Genomic DNA, 23,024 nt, shown 5'->3' with positions numbered 1-23,024 from the left:
ACAGAAACAGAGAGAGGTCTATAACAGTGTGGTTAATACAGTGTTCTCTACAGAAACAGAGAGAGGTCTATAACAGTGTGGTTAATACAGTGTTCTCTACAGAAACAGAGAGAGGTCTATAACAGTGTGGTTAATACAGTGTTCTCTACAGAAACAGAGGGAGGTCTATAACAGTGTGGTTAATACAGTGTTCTCTACAGAAACAGAGAGAGGTCTATAACAGTGTGGTTAATACAGTGTTCTCTACAGAAACAGAGAGAGGTCTATAACAGTGTGGTTAATACAGTGTTCTCTACAGAAACAGAGAGAGGTCTATAACAGTGTGGTTAATACAGTGTTCTCTACAGAAACAGAGAGGTCTATAACAGTGTGGTTAATACAGTGTTCTCTACAGAAACAGAGAGAGGTCTATAACAGTGTGGTTAATACAGTGTTCTCTACAGAAACAGAGAGAGGTCTATAACAGTGTGGTTAATACAGTGTTCTCTACAGAAACAGAGAGAGGTCTATAACAGTGTGGTTAATACAGTGTTCTCTACAGAAACAGAGGGAGGTCTATAACAGTGTGGTTAATACAGTGTTCTCTACAGAAACAGAGAGAGGTCTATAACAGTGTGGTTAATACAGTGTTCTCTACAGAAACAGAGAGGTCTATAACAGTGTGGTTAATACAGTGTTCTCTACAGAAACAGAGAGAGGTCTATAACAGTGTGGTTAATACAGTGTTCTCTACAGAAACAGAGAGAGGTCTATAACAGTGTGGTTAATACAGTGTTCTCTACAGAAACAGAGAGAGGTCTATAACAGTGTGGTTAATACAGTGTTCTCTACAGAAACAGAGAGAGGTCTATAACAGTGTGGTTAATACAGTGTTCTCTACAGAAACAGAGGGAGGTCTATAACAGTGTGGTTAATACAGTGTTCTCTACAGAAACAGAGAGAGGTCTATAACTGTGTGGTTAATACAGTGTTCTCTACAGAAACAGAGAGAGGTCTATAACAGTGTGGTTAATACAGTGTTCTCTACAGAAACAGAGAGAGGTCTATAACAGTGTGGTTAATACAGTGTTCTCTACAGAAACAGAGAGAGGTCTATAACAGTGTGGTTAATACAGTGTTCTCTACAGAAACAGAGAGAGGTCTATAACAGTGTGGTTAATACAGTGTTCTCTACAGAAACAGAGAGAGGTCTATAACAGTGTGGTTAATACAGTGTTCTCTACAGAAACAGAGAGAGGTCTATAACAGTGTGGTTAATACAGTGTTCTCTACAGAAACAGAGAGAGGTCTATAACAGTGTGGTTAATACAGTGTTCTCTACAGAAACAGAGAGAGGTCTATAACAGTGTGGTTAATACAGTGTTCTCTACAGAAACAGAGAGAGGTCTATAACAGTGTGGTTAATACAGTGTTCTCTACAGAAACAGAGAGAGGTCTATAACAGTGTGGTTAATACAGTGTTCTCTACAGAAACAGAGAGAGGTCTATAACAGTGTGGTTAATACAGTGTTCTCTACAGAAACAGAGAGAGGTCTATAACAGTGTGGTTAATACAGTGTTCTCTACAGAAACAGAGGGAGGTCTATAACAGTGTGGTTAATACAGTGTTCTCTACAGAAACAGAGAGAGGTCTATAACAGTGTGGTTAATACAGTGTTCTCTACAGAAACAGAGAGAGGTCTATAACAGTGTGGTTAATACAGTGTTCTCTACAGAAACAGAGGGAGGTCTATAACAGTGTGGTTAATACAGTGTTCTCTACAGAAACAGAAACAGAGGGAGGTCTATGACAGAGTTTGCCGCATCCCCATGATCACCTCGGCCAAAGAAGAGCAGAGGATGATCGCCACCTACAGGAAGGTAAGCAGTATGACTCGACACTAGGGATGATTTCTGTAAATGAAGCTCTGTTTCCACCAGTAGAACCTTGCTAATCTGTCCCCTTTAGGAACTGAGGTAGTTCCAATTTATGTGACGGTTGCATGATTGAAATACAGTTCATTACCACTCCAAAATATCTATGTTTTTGCTATTGTATTAGAATGGAGATTTATGAAAGGTATTGTATTAGAATGGAGATTTATGAAAGGTATTGTATTAGAATGGAGATTTATGAAAGGTATTGTATTAGAATGGAGATGAAAGGTATTGTATTAGAATGGAGATTTATGAAAGGTATTGTATTAGAATGGAGATTTATGAAAGGGGTTCCTGTATTAGAATGGAGATTTATGAAAGGGGTTCTTGTAATTTTCTTAAAGGGGAACTTCACCGAAAAACTATTTATGATTTATTTTTTAAAAGATCTCAACTGCAGATTATGTCCCCAACAGAAAACCAGGTCAACATCTGCAGTAAAACGACAAATTTTCTGTTTTTTTATCAAATATTTTAATTTCTTTTTATACACAAAACAAGACAAACACAATACAGTAATACATTTACATTGCACTGCTTTTATTGTCTTCTATACCTATTCTTATGTCTGAAATGTATGCATTGTTTTTTTTATTTAGTCAATTTGTGTGCTGATTTTAGGTTCATTTTATACTAATTGCTGTGGTGCACTCTGGACTGTGGTCCATGTGTGAAGAGTACTATATAGATAGTTATTCATATTTATTATTGTTATATTGTAGAAATGTTTGTATTGAAATGTCTAAAATCTCGACGACATTGAAAATGAGGGTGACCTCAATTGTATTTGAGAATAAATAAAGATTGATGAGTAACAATAACAAGACCTCCCAATACCACAATAATAATAACAATGACATTAGCAATAACACAAATAATAAACACAGAACATAACATAAAAAATCAACGTGTACTATTACAGACACCACAACGTGTACTATTACAGACACCACAACGTGTACTATTACAGACACCACAACGTGTACTATTACAGACACCACAACGTGTACTATTACAGACACAACGTGTACTATTACAGACACCACAACGTGTACTATTACAGACACCACAACGTGTACTATTACAGACACAACGTGTACTATTACAGACACCACAACGTGTACTATTACAGACACCACAACGTGTACTATTACAGACACCACAACGTGTACTATTACAGACACAACGTGTACTATTACAGACACCACAACGTGTACTATTACAGACACAACGTGTACTATTACAGACACCACAACGTGTACTATTACAGACACCACAACGTGTACTATTACAGACACCACAACGTGTACTATTACAGACACCACAACGTGTACTATTACAGACACAACGTGTACTATTACAGACACCACAACGTGTACTATTACAGACACAACGTGTACTATTACAGACACAACGTGTACTATTACAGACACAACGTGTACTATTACAGACACCACAACGTGTACTATTACAGACACCACAACGTGTACTATTACAGACACCACAACGTGTACTATTACAGACACCACAACGTGTACTATTACAGACACCACAACTTGTACTATTACAGACACCACAACGTGTACTATTACAGACACAACATGTACTATTACAGACACCACAACGTGTACTATTACAGACACAACGTGTACTATTACAGACACCACAACGTGTACTATTACAGACACCACAACGTGTACTATTACAGACACCACAACGTGTACTATTACAGACACCACAACGTGTACTATTACAGACACCACAACGTGTACTATTACAGACACCACAACGTGTACTATTACAGACACCACAACGTGTACTATTACAGACACCACAACGTGTACTATTACAGACACCACACCTTGTACTATTACAGACACCACACCTTGTACTATTACAGACACCACAACGTGTACTATTACAGACACCACAACGTGTACTATTACAGACACCACAACGTGTACTATTACAGACACCACAACGTGTACTATTACAGACACCACAACGTGTACTATTACAGACACCACAACGTGTACTATTACAGACACCACAACGTGTACTATTACAGACACCACAACTTGTACTATTACAGACACCACAACGTGTACTATTACAGACACCACAACGTGTACTATTACAGACACCACAACGTGTACTATTACAGACACCACAACGTGTACTATTACAGACACCACACCTTGTACTATTACAGACACCACAACGTGTACTATTACAGACACCACAACGTGTACTATTACAGACACCACAACGTGTACTATTACAGACACAACGTGTACTATTACAGACACCACAACATGTACTATTACAGACACCACAACGTGTACTATTACAGACACCACAACGTGTACTATTACAGACACCACAACGTGTACTATTACAGACACCACAACGTGTACTATTACAGACACCACAACGTGTACTATTACAGACACCACAACTTGTACTATTACAGACACCACAACGTGTACTATTACAGACACCACAACGTGTACTATTACAGACACCACAACGTGTACTATTACAGACACCACAACGTGTACTATTACAGACACCACAACGTGTACTATTACAGACACCACAACGTGTACTATTACAGACACAACGTGTACTATTACAGACACAACGTGTACTATTACAGACACCACAACATGTACTATTACAGACACCACAACATGTACTATTACAGACACCACAACGTGTACTATTACAGACACCACAACGTGTACTATTACAGACACCACAACGTGTACTATTACAGACACCACAACGTGTACTATTACAGACACAACGTGTACTATTACAGACACCACAACGTGTACTATTACAGACACCACAACGTGTACTATTACAGACACCACACCTTGTACTATTACAGACACCACAACGTGTACTATTACAGACACCACAACGTGTACTATTACAGACACAACGTGTACTATTACAGACACCACAACGTGTACTATTACAGACACAACGTGTACTATTACAGACACCACAACATGTACTATTACAGACACCACAACATGTACTATTACAGACACCACAACGTGTACTATTACAGACACCACAACGTGTACTATTACAGACACCACAACGTGTACTATTACAGACACCACAACGTGTACTATTACAGACACCACAACGTGTACTATTACAGACACCACAACGTGTACTATTACAGACACCACAACGTGTACTATTACAGACACAACGTGTACTATTACAGACACCACAACGTGTACTATTACAGACACAACGTGTACTATTACAGACACCACAACGTGTACTATTACAGACACCACAACGTGTACTATTACAGACACCACAACGTGTACTATTACAGACACCACAACGTGTACTATTACAGACACAACATGTACTATTACAGACACCACAATGTGTACTATTACAGACACCACAACGTGTACTATTACAGACACCACAACGTGTACTATTACAGACACAACGTGTACTATTACAGACACCACAACGTGTACTATTACAGACACCACAACGTGTACTATTACAGACACCACAACATGTACTATTACAGACACAACGTGTACTATTACAGACACCACAACGTGTACTATTACAGACACCACAACGTGTACTATTACAGACACCACACCTTGTACTATTACAGACACCACAACGTGTACTATTACAGACACCACAACGTGTACTATTACAGACACAACGTGTACTATTACAGACACAACGTGTACTATTACAGACACCACAACGTGTACTATTACAGACACCACAACGTGTACTATTACAGACACCACAACGTGTACTATTACAGACACCACAACGTGTACTATTACAGACACCACAACGTGTACTATTACAGACACCACAACGTGTACTATTACAGACACAACGTGTACTATTACAGACACCACAACGTGTACTATTACAGACACCACAACGTGTACTATTACAGACACCACAACGTGTACTATTACAGACACCACAACGTGTACTATTACAGACACCACAACGTGTACTATTACAGACACCACAACGTGTACTATTACAGACACCACAACGTGTACTATTACAGACACAACTTGTACTATTACAGACACCACAACATGTACTATTACAGACACCACAACGTGTACTATTACAGACACCACAACGTGTACTATTACAGACACCACAACGTGTACTATTACAGACACCACAACGTGTACTATTACAGACACCACAACATGTACTATTACAGACACCACAACGTGTACTATTACAGACACAACGTGTACTATTACAGACACCACAACGTGTACTATTACAGACACCACAACGTGTACTATTACAGACACAACGTGTACTATTACAGACACCACAACGTGTACTATTACAGACACCACAACGTGTACTATTACAGACACCACAACGTGTACTATTACAGACACCACAACGTGTACTATTACAGACACAACATGTACTATTACAGACACAACTTGTACTATTACAGACACCACAACGTGTACTATTACAGACACCACAACGTGTACTATTACAGACACCACAACGTGTACTATTACAGACACCACAACGTGTACTATTACAGACACCACAACGTGTACTATTACAGACACCACAACGTGTACTATTACAGACACAACAACGTGTACTATTACAGACACAACGTGTACTATTACAGACACCACAACGTGTACTATTACAGACACAACGTGTACTATTACAGACACCACAACATGTACTATTACAGACACCACAACATGTACTATTACAGACACCACAACGTGTACTATTACAGACACCACAACGTGTACTATTACAGACACCACAACGTGTACTATTACAGACACCACAACGTGTACTATTACAGACACCACAACGTGTACTATTACAGACACCACAACGTGTACTATTACAGACACAACGTGTACTATTACAGACACCACAACGTGTACTATTACAGACACAACGTGTACTATTACAGACACCACAACGTGTACTATTACAGACACCACAACGTGTACTATTACAGACACCACAACGTGTACTATTACAGACACCACAACGTGTACTATTACAGACACAACATGTACTATTACAGACACCACAATGTGTACTATTACAGACACCACAACTTGTACTATTACAGACACAACGTGTACTATTACAGACACCACAACGTGTACTATTACAGACACCACAACATGTACTATTACAGACACAACGTGTACTATTACAGACACCACAACGTGTACTATTACAGACACCACAACGTGTACTATTACAGACACCACAACGTGTACTATTACAGACACCACACCTTGTACTATTACAGACACCACAACGTGTACTATTACAGACACCACAACGTGTACTATTACAGACACAACGTGTACTATTACAGACACAACGTGTACTATTACAGACACCACAACGTGTACTATTACAGACACCACAACGTGTACTATTACAGACACCACAACGTGTACTATTACAGACACCACAACGTGTACTATTACAGACACCACAACGTGTACTATTACAGACACAACGTGTACTATTACAGACACCACAACATGTACTATTACAGACACCACAACGTGTACTATTACAGACACCACAACGTGTACTATTACAGACACCACAACGTGTACTATTACAGACACCACAACGTGTACTATTACAGACACCACAACATGTACTATTACAGACACCACAACGTGTACTATTACAGACACAACGTGTACTATTACAGACACCACAACGTGTACTATTACAGACACCACAACGTGTACTATTACAGACACCACAACGTGTACTATTACAGACACAACGTGTACTATTACAGACACCACAACGTGTACTATTACAGACACCACAACATGTACTATTACAGACACCACAACGTGTACTATTACAGACACCACACCTTGTACTATTACAGACACCACAACATGTACTATTACAGACACCACAACGTGTACTATTACAGACACCACAACTTGTACTATTACAGACACCACAACGTGTACTATTACAGACACCACAACGTGTACTATTACAGACACCACAACGTGTACTATTACAGACACCACAACGTGTACTATTACAGACACCACAACGTGTACTATTACAGACACCACAACGTGTACTATTACAGACACCACAACATGTACTATTACAGACACCACACCTTGTACTATTACAGACACAACGTGTACTATTACAGACACCACAACATGTACTATTACAGACACAACGTGTACTATTACAGACACCACAACGTGTACTATTACAGACACCACAACGTGTACTATTACAGACACCACAACATGTACTATTACAGACACCACAACGTGTACTATTACAGACACCACAACGTGTACTATTACAGACACAACGTGTACTATTACAGACACAACGTGTACTATTACAGACACCACAACGTGTACTATTACAGACACAACGTGTACTATTACAGACACCACAACGTGTACTATTACAGACACCACAACATGTACTATTACAGACACCACAACTTGTACTATTACAGACACCACAACGTGTACTATTACAGACACCACAACGTGTACTATTACAGACACCACAACGTGTACTATTACAGACACCACAACGTGTACTATTACAGACACCACAACGTGTACTATTACAGACACCACAACGTGTACTATTACAGACACCACAACGTGTACTATTACAGACACCACAACGTGTACTATTACAGACACCACAACGTGTACTATTACAGACACCACAACGTGTACTATTACAGACACAACGTGTACTATTACAGACACCACACCTTGTACTATTACAGACACCACAACGTGTACTATTACAGACACAACGTGTACTATTACAGACACCACAACGTGTACTATTACAGACACCACAACGTGTACTATTACAGACACCACAACGTGTACTATTACAGACACCACAACGTGTACTATTACAGACACCACAACTTGTACTATTACAGACACCACAACTTGTACTATTACAGACACCACAACTTGTACTATTACAGACACCACAACGTGTACTATTACAGACACAACGTGTACTATTACAGACACCACAACGTGTACTATTACAGACACCACAACGTGTACTATTACAGACACCACAACGTGTACTATTACAGACACCACACCTTGTACTATTACAGACACCACACCTTGTACTATTACAGACACCACAACGTGTACTATTACAGACACCACAACGTGTACTATTACAGACACCACAACGTGTACTATTACAGACACCACAACGTGTACTATTACAGACACCACAACGTGTACTATTACAGACACCACAACGTGTACTATTACAGACACCACAACGTGTACTATTACAGACACAACGTGTACTATTACAGACACCACAACGTGTACTATTACAGACACCACAACGTGTACTATTACAGACACCACAACGTGTACTATTACAGACACCACAACGTGTACTATTACAGACACCACAACTTGTACTATTACAGACACCACAACGTGTACTATTACAGACACCACAACGTGTACTATTACAGACACCACAACGTGTACTATTACAGACACCACAACGTGTACTATTACAGACACCACAACATGTACTATTACAGACACCACAACGTGTACTATTACAGACACAACGTGTACTATTACAGACACAACGTGTACTATTACAGACACCACAACGTGTACTATTACAGACACAACGTGTACTATTACAGACACCACAACGTGTACTATTACAGACACCACAACGTGTACTATTACAGACACCACAACGTGTACTATTACAGACACCACAACGTGTACTATTACAGACACCACAACGTGTACTATTACAGACACCACAACGTGTACTATTACAGACACCACACCTTGTACTATTACAGACACCACAACGTGTACTATTACAGACACCACAACGTGTACTATTACAGACACCACAACGTGTACTATTACAGACACCACAACGTGTACTATTACAGACACCACACCTTGTACTATTACAGACACCACAACGTGTACTATTACAGACACCACAACGTGTACTATTACAGACACCACAACTTGTACTATTACAGACACCACAACGTGTACTATTACAGACACCACAACGTGTACTATTACAGACACCACAACGTGTACTATTACAGACACCACAACGTGTACTATTACAGACACAACGTGTACTATTACAGACACCACAACGTGTACTATTACAGACACCACAACGTGTACTATTACAGACACCACAACGTGTACTATTACAGACACCACAACTTGTACTATTACAGACACCACAACGTGTACTATTACAGACACCACAACTTGTACTATTACAGACACCACAACGTGTACTATTACAGACACAACGTGTACTATTACAGACACAACGTGTACTATTACAGACACCACAACGTGTACTATTACAGACACCACAACGTGTACTATTACAGACACCACAACGTGTACTATTACAGACACCACAACGTGTACTATTACAGACACCACAACGTGTACTATTACAGACACCACACCTTGTACTATTACAGACACCACAACGTGTACTATTACAGACACAACGTGTACTATTACAGACACCACAACGTGTACTATTACAGACACCACAACGTGTACTATTACAGACACCACAACGTGTACTATTACAGACACAACGTGTACTATTACAGACACCACAACGTGTACTATTACAGACACCACAACGTGTACTATTACAGACACCACAACGTGTACTATTACAGACACCACAACGTGTACTATTACAGACACCACAACGTGTACTATTACAGACACAACGTGTACTATTACAGACACCACAACGTGTACTATTACAGACACAACGTGTACTATTACAGACACCACAACGTGTACTATTACAGACACCACAACGTGTACTATTACAGACACCACAACGTGTACTATTACAGACACCACAACGTGTACTATTACAGACACAACGTGTACTATTACAGACACCACAATGTGTACTATTACAGACACCACAACTTGTACTATTACAGACACAACGTGTACTATTACAGACACCACAACGTGTACTATTACAGACACCACAACGTGTACTATTACAGACACCACAACGTGTACTATTACAGACACCACACCTTGTACTATTACAGACACCACAACGTGTACTATTACAGACACAACGTGTACTATTACAGACACCACAATGTGTACTATTACAGACACAACGTGTACTATTACAGACACCACACCTTGTACTATTACAGACACCACAACGTGTACTATTACAGACACCACAACGTGTACTATTACAGACACCACAACGTGTACTATTACAGACACCACAACATGTACTATTACAGACACCACAACGTGTACTATTACAGACACCACAACGTGTACTATTACAGACACCACAACGTGTACTATTACAGACACCACAACGTGTACTATTACAGACACCACAACGTGTACTATTACAGACACCACAACGTGTACTATTACAGACACCACAACGTGTACTATTACAGACACCACAACGTGTACTATTACAGACACCACAACGTGTACTATTACAGACACCACAACGTGTACTATTACAGACACCACAACGTGTACTATTACAGACACCACAACGTGTACTATTACAGACACCACAACGTGTACTATTACAGACACCACAACGTGTACTATTACAGACACCACAACGTGTACTATTACAGACACCACAACGTGTACTATTACAGACACCACAACGTGTACTATTACAGACACCACAACGTGTACTATTATAGACACCACAACGTGTACTATTACAGACACCACACCGTGTACTATTACAGACACAACGTGTACTATTACAGACACCACACCTTGTACTATTACAGACACCACAACGTGTACTATTACAGACACAACGTGTACTATTACAGACACAACAATAGACAATTCCTTCATTCCGGTCTCTCTCTCTCTGTCTCTGTCTCTGTCTCTGTCTCTGTCTCTCTCTCTCTCTCTCTCTCTCTCTCTCTCTCTCTCTCTCTCTCTCTCTCTCTCTCTCTCTCTCTCTCTCTCTCTCTCTCTCTCTCTCTCTCCCTACAGCCTGTAGTCAAGCTGCAGAACAACAGAGGGAACAACAAATACTCTTACACCAGGTAATATTTAAAGTGTGTGTGCGTGTCCGTGGGGCTGCTTAATTTAACCAAAAATCATATGACTTTGATTGATGTTGAAATCACGATTATTATGTGATGCCATTACTCATTAATTTGAGAACATCATATGACGACGGCTGAATTAGCTTTCTTCTCGACCAAAGGTTGAAAGACGTTTAAAAATAACTGTGGGGGGGGGGGAGGCTTCCGGTATGAGAGCGGAAGAGTAGCACGCATGCGGTGAGGCTCCTGGTCAAAAGAGCGAAAAACGGGGAAATAAGGACCCGAAAAGTGATTAAAAATGAAGATGCAAACGAGAAGGAAGGAGGAGAAAACAAATATGAAGGAAAGAGAAATGGAGAACTCACAGGAAGAGGAGAGTTCGATGGAGCAGAACCCCCGAGGCGAGACCGAGAAGGAGCAGGCGGAGGAAGGGGGAGTTTCGGCTGAGACAGACAAGGAAATGCCAGGATGGGCCGTGCTCATGCAGGCCGGGATGTTGGCGACCATAAAATTGAACTCGGACACGATGCAGGCGAACATGAAACTGAACTCGGACACGATAAGAAATGATATTGGGAAGTTACGGGAGGAATTGAGGAAGGAACAGGAGGACTTCAGAGGTGAAATGAATACAGAAATCAAAACGGTGGATGAGAAGATGGCGGAACAGGACAGAAACGTAACAGAGGTACAGACTAGAACGGCGCAGATGGAGGAATGGAGCACAGAGATACACGAGGTGTTAACGTGTGCGATTCAAAAGCAATAACAGATGGAGACAAAGATATCGGACATGAAGGGTAGGTCACGGAGAAATAACATCAGAATATGGGGATTGAAAGAAGGAGTCGAAGGGGAATCGGTGATCCAATATGTGGAAGAGCTTATCAAGGAACAACTGAAGGAGACGGGACTGGAAAAAATGGAGATACAGAGGGCCCACAGGGCGTTGGCTCCGAGACCGAAACCGGACAGACCTCCGAGGGCGGTGATTATTAACTTTCTGAGATTTGAGATTAAGGAATTGATACTCAGAACCGCGTGGACCAAGAAGATAGAAATCGAGGTGAAAAGACTGTCGTTTGATCAAGATTACTCGACAGCGGTGGCAATAACATGCAGGTCCTACGCGGGACTGAAGAGAATTCTGAAAGAAAACGGAATGAAATTCCAGTCACCCATGACTCATTCACTGGAAGGAAGGGACGGTGACATACGCAACAGCGCGGAAGGCGGCGGAGGAGATGAGGCGACGGGGGATGCAGATGGTGGAGGACGGAGAGGGAAGGAGACAGGAGGGCCAGACGCTGAGCCTGCAGCAGAGATTGGAGGGGGCACGCAGATGGACCAGAGTGGGAGATCGAGGCCCGGGAGAGGAGGGAGGAGAGAGGAGAAGGCCGAGGTGAGACGTGACAGACCGAAGGCGGAGACGGACGAGGAGGCCAGAGACGGAGAAGGAGGGGAGAGGAGGCGGGAGGAGACGAACGGATGAGTACACGCACAAGAGATTGAAAAACTATCCAAATAGAGACAAAATATAGAAACTGAAATAACATATATATAAACACACATTCCCAGGTAGAGGCAGGATATAGGAACGAACATAACGTATACATGGACACATAATACACAGGCCGACGGAGGAAATAAATGGAAATATAATTAGGTATGATAGACGGAACACAGAACATATTGAAACAAGTACATAGACACACGCTGAGAGTAACACAGTTGGAAGGGATTAAGGGGATAAATGGACATCACATAGAAAATAGAGAGGAGGAAAATAAAATAAAAAGGGGTACACAGAAGACACCACACACGGGTTTGGGAGGAAAGAGGGACATTGGAACATATGAGCCGCATTGAGAGGGACCTAGGAAATGGGGGTCTTTGATCAGAATGAAGGACAGAGCGCTTTTGACCAGGAGCACGACAGCAGTAAAAACAGTAAGAATGCTGGACAAATATGACGAGCGGTTGGGGGCAAAGGTTTCAAACCCCCAAGCCGTCAGGAGGAGGCCTCTCACTAGGAGAGCAATTACTCCTCACCCACCAGCAGGGGACAGGGGGGGACACAGGGACCCCCCGAATGCCTTGGGAGCACTTTATGTAAAGTTTATATTTTTTATTTATGTTAATCATTATATGTATTCGGTGAAGAGAGCGGAGGCTACAACCGGAGGGGGGAATGAATGTGACATGGGGGGGACTGACAGACGAAAGAAGAAGAAAGATGACAATGGTTAAAGGTATAAAAATGATGTCGTTAAACGTTAATGGAATGAATAATGCGATAAAGAGGGGCAAAGTGATGTTGAAGTGTAAAAAAAAAGTGAGATGGAAGTGATTTTTCTGCAGGAGACACATTTGGTAGCACAGGATCATGAGAAACTGAAGAGATTTGGATATGAAAATGCATACTATAGTTCCTTTAAACGGAACCTGAGGAGAGGAGTAATCACGTTAATCAAAAACGCAGTCAAATTTGAATTGATCAAGGAAGTAAGAGACAAGGAGGGAAGGTTTGTTCTGGTGAAGGGGAAAATGGAGGGCCAAATGGTTACGTTAGTGAATGTTTATGCACCCCCAGAGAGTGAGAGGGATTTATATGAGACCATTTTTGATATGATAGTGATGGAACTAGAAGGGATATTGATATGCGCGGGAGATTTTAATATAGTACTGAATCACGACCTAGACACCACGAGTACTAGAAAAGGACGGGCACCAATCAGTAGATATATGAATATTCAGATGACGGAAATGGGAATTACAGATGTTTGGAGGGGGATGCACGCCATGGACAGGGAATACACACATTACTCACACCCGCACGTGACATATGCGAGAATAGACTACTTTTTGATGACGACGGGGGACAGTTACAGGGTACGGGAGAGCAGAATAGGAGTAGCGGACATATCGGATCACAGTGCCATATATCTGACAGTAGATCTAGAAGGGAGACGGAGGAACACGATCTGGAGACTAAATGTAGGAATATTAAATAACAAGGGGGTGGTGAGTCAGATCAAGGAGGAGATAGCCAGATATAAGGAAGAAAATGACAACGGGGCGGTAGACCCGAACATTCTATGGGACACACTGAAGGTGGTGATAAGGGGGAAATTGATGGAGAAGACAGCAATGCTGAAGAAGGCCAGAACGGAGACATATCACAATCTGATAGGGAAGCTGAAGAAGCTAGAGGGGAGACACCAGATATCAAAAGAACAGGAAACGCTCAGAGAAATCAAAGAAGTAAAGGCCAGGATAAATAGGGAATTATTGACGGAAATAGAAAAGAAAGCGAGGTTCATGAAACAAACGTACTATGAAGGGGGACCAAAAGCGACCAGACTGTTGGCTAGGAGAATTAGGACGCAACAGAAGTTGAACACGATACACACAATAAGGGATACAAAGACTAATGAAATATTGAGAGACCCAGCTGAAATAGAGAGGACATTTAGAGAATACTATGAGAAACTGTACACACAGCCAAAAGCAGCGGGACAAGAGGAAATAGAAGCATATCTGGAGAAGCTAGAGTTACCATCGATAGGGAAAGAACAGAATGAAGAATTAAATAAAATAATTACGGAACGAGAACTGGAAGAGGCAATTAGTAGAGCTAAAAACAACAAGTCTCCGGGGAGCGACGGATTCCCATCGGAATTCTACAAGACATTTAGAACTGAATTAGCACCCATGTTAGGGGCGGCGTTCAGACACACGATGGAAGAGGGAAAAATGCCCCCCCTCGTGGAAGGAAGCCATAATCACCACGATACCGAAGGAAGGGAAGGATAGGGAATTATGTAGTAGTTTCAGACCTGTGTCCATACTCAACGTGGATTACAAGATGTATACATTGATAATATCAAAGAGATTTGAGACGTTTATGCCAGACATTATAGATGAAGATCAAACTGGATTTATTAAAGGGAGACAGACACAGGACAACGTGAGAAAGACATTACACATAGAGCTGCCGCGATTACCGCATTACCGCGGTATCGCGGTTACATCACGGCCACCGCAAGAGTAGGCTGAATACCGCATCACAGCTGTTTTTTTATAATAATAATAAAGTACCCTCCTCTCGTTGGGCTTGCGGCTCTGCAGATATACCCTACTCCTCTATCGAGGTTCCAAGCGACCCTATTGGGTACCAGAAAAGTCACGTGAAACATTGCAGACCACTGATTGGTCAGAAGAGAGACGCGTCACACGTTGGAGCGTCCTGCAGTGTGTTACCACCAATCGGCAAGCGCGTATTAGTTTTTTACGTCCTGAATGTCACCAATTGATCATACCTCATCACAACACGGCTAATAACGTTAGCTTTAGCTCCCCGCCGGAGTGGACTACCATCGCTCCTCAGGAGTACTAAACGAGACATAATGATTTTACTGTCTGCAACGAATGTTATAATAAAAGCCCTTCATTCTATACACTTGTCTGATTGAAAACTTTATTAATAGACCGCAGAATGGGACAACTCAGCACGCTCTGAGCAAAGAAAGGAACTGAGATATGAATTGAGTATTGCTTGCCTTGCTATGGTCCGGTAAATACGCTGATGTTATTGAACGTGTAACTATATAACGTTAATGCCACAAAACGAATGCCTTTATTATAAAGTAGTAACTTTATAATAATAATAAGAAGAAAGGGTCGGGGGGGTAACCACCCCTGCCCGCGACACCGAGTGAACGGCGCACGACCGGAGGGGAAACTTCGAATCCGTGTTTCACTTTCAATAACGAATGCGTGCTTGCCGAATCCCAAACAATATTCATGCTGCAAAGTCATCCTCTAAAGATAGACATTTAGACTAGAGGCAGGCTATATGCTATAAAGAGTAGACTACTAAAAAAAAATGCATTCAAACTTTTATTTTTATTTTTATTTTTTTTGTGCGTGCGGTAATAACCGCGGCGGTAGGAAATATTTCGCAAATTTGTGCGGTAAGGAAAACATCAATACCGCGGCAGCTCTAATTACACATAGTAGAGGAGATACAAAAACAAGGTGGTAGCGCGGTACTGATTAGCCTAGATGCAGAAAAAGCATTCGACAGTGTGAGCTGGACATTTTTATATAAAACATTGATGAGGTTCGGACTGAACGGGAGGGCGATGAAGATGATCAAGGCGCTATATCAAGAACCGACAGCGAGGGTTAAGGTGAATGGCAGCTTGACGGATAGAATCAGATTAGAGAGGGCTACCAGACAGGGATGTTGTCTCTCACCGACGCTCTTCGCCGTTTTCATAGAACCTCTGGCACAACTGATCAGACAGACCGAGGACATTAAGGGAGTAAGGATAAAGGGAACGGAATATAAACTAGGCCTATTTGCAGACGACGTGATAGTATACATGAGGCAACCAGACAAGAGCTTCCCGGCACTGATGGATCTACTGAAGGAATATGGCCACTACTCAGGATACAAACTAAACGTGACAAAGACACAGACCTTAGCATGGAACTATACCCCAACGACGGAAATTAGGGAACAGTACGGGATAAGATGGGACATGGACAAGATTAAATACTTAGGGGTGAACATCACGAGAGGGGTGGAGAAACTGTTTGAGGCGAACTATACACAGATAAATCAGAACATCAAGAGAGACTTAGAGAGATGGACAGTAATGCCCTTGGACTTCAATTCAAGAATAGAGGTAATTAAAATGAACATACTATCAAGGTTACTGTACCTATTCCAGTCACTACCGATACAAATACCACAGAATCAATTCAGGGAGTGGGACAGACTGATATCGAGGTTCATATGGGCGGGGAGAAGACCACGGGTCAGATATAAAACACTACAACTACCAAAGGAAGAGGGAGGGATGGCAGTACCCAGCCTACAAGATTATTACTATGCAGCACAACTGAGAGCAGTGACGTGCTGGTGTAACGACAGATATGAGGCAAGATGGAAAGACATTGAAAAAGAAGGGGAGGGATACAAGGTACAAGCTCTGGTGGGAGATAGGGAACTATTTAAAGAAAAAGAGGGACTATTAGATCCAATCACCAAATGCACCTTGACCATATGGAACAGAGTAGTAAAAACACACAAATTGGAGAAGCAGTCAGGGGTTCTGAGATGGGTAGCACATGACAAGAGATTCAAACCAGGGAGGTTAGACCATGGATTCAGAAGGTGGGAGAGGGGGGGGGGGGGGGGGGGGGCAACAGCGATATGCAAAATGATAGAGAAGGGGGAAATGCAGACACTACAAAAATTAAAGGAGAAATTTGGACTAGAAAACAGGGACCACTTCAGATATCTACAGGTTAGAGACTACTACAACAAAGAAATAAGGGGGGCCAAAGACGAAGAACAGAATGGAATAATAAAGATGATAGTATGGGCATACGAAGGGGGGCAAGGAAGAGTAATATCAGCAATATACCGGGCTATAATGACCAGCAAGGGACACACGACCGATTACATAAGGGAGAAATGGGAGAGAGAACTAGAGATAGGAATAACAGGGAAGGAATGGGGGAACATATGCGAGGTGCAACATTCAACAACAGGATCGAGGATATGGAAAGAGTTTGGATGGAAAAACATAATCAGATTCTTTATAACCCCAGAGCTGAAGGGAAAATATGCACCAACACAAAGAGCATGCTGGAGGATGTGTGGGAAGGAGGGGGCAAATCACACGCACATATTCTGGGGATGTCAGAAGCTGAAGGGGTATTGGGAGGAGATAGGGGAGGCAATGATGAGAATATTAGGATACGGGTTACCACAAACAGGACTGGTGCTTTACTTAGGAGACCTGACACACGAGGGAATACAAGGGGGGGACAAATATTTAATAAAGATAATGTTGATAGCGGCCAGAAAAGCAATAACAAGACTGTGGTACAAGGAAGACCCACCGACAATAGCACAATGGGTAGGAATAGTGGAGGAGATACAGGATATGGAGAGGATAACACACATGCTGAGGTTACAGGAAGAGAAATTTGGAGAAAGATGGGGTAAGTGGGAGGATTACAAGGGGAACGAAAATGACATCACAGAGGAAGAACCAAATGCAACACAAGAGGGCGAAGGGTAAAGGAGGAAAGAGGTTCAAAGAGGGTCTCTGAACCCATGTCACACACTTAATGTTTTCTAATTTCATTTTGCTGTGACGGAAGCGTGCTCTGCATCTACAACACGTGACAACATGAGGGCAACACGGCACAATAATAATGTTTCCATGATCGTGGGAAAACAACATCGTAACTGAAACTGGATTACTGGCCTGACCCCTGACCTGTGAGTGACCCTAACCCAGTCTTCTAATGTAGAATGAGTTTCCCGCTCCTCCCGGGCAGCGTGTCGAAGTGTCCTTGAGCGAGACACTTAACCCCTAACTGCTCCCGATGAGCAGGTTGGCACCTCGCATGGTCGCCTCCTCCGTCTGTTTGTGAACGTGTGAGTGAACGTGAGGAATAAAAGTGCTAACGAGCAGTTGAAATGTTTGGTGTTTACAGTTGATGATGAGTCTCTCTCTCTGTCTCCCTCCTCTCTGTCTCAGTAACTCAGTGATTACAGTTGATGATGAGTCTCTCTCTCTGTCTCCCTCCTCTCTGTCTCAATAACTCAGTGATTACAGTTGATGATGAGTCTCTCTCTCTGTCTCCCTCCTCTCTGTCTCAGTGATTACAGTTGATGATGAGTCTCTCTCTCTGTCTCCCTCCTCTCTGTCTCAGTAACTCAGTGATTACAGTTGATGATGAGTCTCTCTCTCTGTCTCCCTCCTCTCTGTCTCAGTAACTCAGTGATTACAGTTGATGATGAGTCTCTCTCTCTGTCTCCCTCCTCTCTGTCTCAGTAACTCAGTGATTACAGTTGATGATGAGTCTCTCTCTCTGTCTCCCTCCTCTCTGTCTCAGTAACTCAGTGATTACAGTTGATGATGAGTCTCTCTCTCTGTCTCCCTCCTCTCTGTCTCAGTAACTCAGTGATTACAGTTGATGATGAGTCTCTCTCTCTGTCTCCCTCCTCTCTGTCTCAGTAACTCAGTGATTACAGTTGATGATGAGTCTCTCTCTCTGTCTCCCTCCTCTCTGTCTCAGTAACTCAGTGATTACAGTTGATGATGAGTCTCTCTCTCTGTCTCCCTCCTCTCTGTCCCAGTAACTCAGTGATTACAGTTGATGATGAGTCTCTCTCTCTGTCTCCCTCCTCTCTGTCTCAGTAACTCAGTGATTACAGTTGATGATGAGTCTCTCTCTCTGTCTCCCTCCTCTCTGTCTCAGTAACTCAGTGATTACAGTTGATGATGAGTCTCTCTCTCTGTCTCCCTCCTCTCTGTCTCAGTAACTCAGTGATTACAGTTGATGATGAGTCTCTCTCTCTGTCTCCCTCCTCTCTGTCCCAGTAACTCAGTGATTACAGTTGATGATGAGTCTCTCTCTCTGTCTCCCTCCTCTCTGTCTCAGTAACTCAGTGATTACAGTTGATGATGAGTCTCTCTCTCTGTCTCCCTCCTCTCTGTCTCAGTGACTCAGTGATTACAGTTGATGATGAGTCTCTCTCTCTGTCTCCCTCCTCTCTGTCTCAGTAACTCAGTGATTACAGTTGATGATGAGTCTCTCTCTCTGTCTCCCTCCTCTCTGTCTCAGTAACTCAGTGATTACAGTTGATGATGAGTCTCTCTCTCTGTCTCCCTCCTCTCTGTCTCAGTAACTCAGTGATTACAGTTGATGATGAGTCTCTCTCTCTGTCTCCCTCCTCTCTGTCTCAGTGACTCAGTGATTACAGTTGATGATGAGTCTCTCTCTCTGTCTCCCTCCTCTCTGTCTCAGTAACTCAGTGATTACAGTTGATGATGAGTCTCTCTCTCTGTCTCCCTCCTCTCTGTCTCAGTAACTCAGTGATTACAGTTGATGATGAGTCTCTCTCTCTGTCTCCCTCCTCTCTGTCTCAGTAACTCAGTGATTACAGTTGATGATGAGTCTCTCTCTCTGTCTCCCTCCTCTCTGTCTCAGTAACTCAGTGATTACAGTTGATGATGAGTCTCTCTCTCTGTCTCCCTCCTCTCTGTCTCAGTAACTCAGTGATTACAGTTGATGATGAGTCTCTCTCTCTGTCTCCCTCCTCTCTGTCTCAGTAACTCAGTGATTACAGTTGATGATGAGTCTCTCTCTCTGTCTCCCTCCTCTCTGTCTCAGTAACTCAGTGATTACAGTTGATGATGAGTCTCTCTCTCTGTCTCCCTCCTCTCTGTCTCAGTAACTCAGTGATTACAGTTGATGATGAGTCTCTCTCTCTGTCTCCCTCCTCTCTGTCCCAGTAACTCAGTGATTACAGTTGATGATGAGTCTCTCTCTCTGTCTCCCTCCTCTCTGTCCCAGTAACTCAGTGATTACAGTTGATGATGAGTCTCTCTCTCTGTCTCCCTCCTCTCTGTCTCAGTAACTCAGTGATTACAGTTGATGATGAGTCTCTCTCTCTGTCTCCCTCCTCTCTGTCTCAGTAACTCAGTGATTACAGTTGATGATGAGTCTCTCTCTCTGTCTCCCTCCTCTCTGTCTCAGTAACTCAGTGATTACAGTTGATGATGAGTCTCTCTCTCTGTCTCCCTCCTCTCTGTCTCAGTAACTCAGTGATTACAGTTGATGATGAGTCTCTCTCTCTGTCTCCCTCCTCTCTGTCTCAGTAACTCAGTGATTACAGTTGATGATGAGTCTCTCTCTCTGTCTCCCTCCTCTCTGTCTCAGTAACTCAGTGATTACAGTTGATGATGAGTCTCTCTCTCTGTCTCCCTCCTCTCTGTCTCAGTAACTCAGTGATTACAGTTGATGATGAGTCTCTCTCTCTGTCTCCCTCCTCTCTGTCCCAGTAACTCAGTGATTACAGTTGATGATGAGTCTCTCTCTCTGTCTCCCTCCTCTCTGTCCCAGTAACTCAGTGATTACAGTTGATGATGAGTCTCTCTCTCTGTCTCCCTCCTCTCTGTCTCAGTAACTCAGTGATTACAGTTGATGATGAGTCTCTCTCTCTGTCTCCCTCCTCTCTGTCTCAGTAACTCAGTGATTACAGTTGATGATGAGTCTCTCTCTCTGTCTCCCTCCTCTCTGTCTCAGTAACTCAGTGATTACAGTTGATGATGAGTCTCTCTCTCTGTCTCCCTCCTCTCTGTCTCAGTAACTCAGTGATTACAGTTGATGATGAGTCTCTCTCTCTGTCTCCCTCCTCTCTGTCTCAGTAACTCAGTGATTACAGTTGATGATGAGTCTCTCTCTCTGTCTCCCTCCTCTCTGTCTCAGTAACTCGGACGACAACCTGCTGAAGAACATCGAGCTGTTTGATAAGCTGGGGTTGCGCTTCAACGGCCGCGTGCTGTTTGTGAAGGACGTGCTCGGAGACGAGATCTGCTGCTGGTCCTTCTACGGCGAGGGACGCAAGATCGCAGAGATCTGCTGCACCTCCATCGTCTACGCTACGGAGAAGAAGCAGACGAAAGTAAGTCATACCTGTTATCACCACACATACACCATACATATTATATCTAACCATAACCATACCTGTTATCACCACACATACACCAATATATTATATCTAACCCTAACCATACCTGTTATCACCACACATACACCATACATATTATATCTAACCATAACCATACCTGTTATCACCACACATACACCATACATATTATATCTAACCATAACCATACCTGTTATCACCACACATACACCAATATATTATATCTAACCCTAACCATACCTGTTATCACCACACATACACCAATATATTATATCTAACCACACCATGTTATCTTATCACCTCCCATCCCTAGCCCCGGTCCTGTTGTGTCTCACCTCCCATCCCTAGCCCCGGTCCTGTTGTGTCTCA

The 23,024-nt window shown here is 42.4% G+C and overlaps 1 protein-coding gene across 1 annotated transcript in view; it reads left to right on the top strand.

The window, feature by feature from the left end:
• The window catches only part of kctd13 (potassium channel tetramerization domain containing 13), a gene marked incomplete at both ends in the record, with an annotated part of 63,744 nt that overhangs the window by 35,898 nt on the left and 4,822 nt on the right, over positions 1–23,024 (top strand). Inside the window, 3 exons of the mRNA XM_084326010.1 lie at positions 1,771–1,860; positions 12,075–12,127; positions 22,436–22,631. Coding sequence (XP_084182136.1) covers positions 1,771–1,860; positions 12,075–12,127; positions 22,436–22,631 — 339 coding nt within the window. The remainder of the gene's footprint in view (positions 1–1,770; positions 1,861–12,074; positions 12,128–22,435; positions 22,632–23,024) is intronic.

The sequence above is a fragment of the Notolepis coatsorum genome, assembly GCF_963971535.1.
Source record: "Notolepis coatsorum genome assembly, chromosome: 12".
NCBI lineage: Eukaryota > Metazoa > Chordata > Actinopteri > Aulopiformes > Paralepididae > Notolepis > Notolepis coatsorum.
Note: the sequence above shows the minus strand (reverse complement) of the source record. Positions and strands in the feature narration are given on the sequence as shown.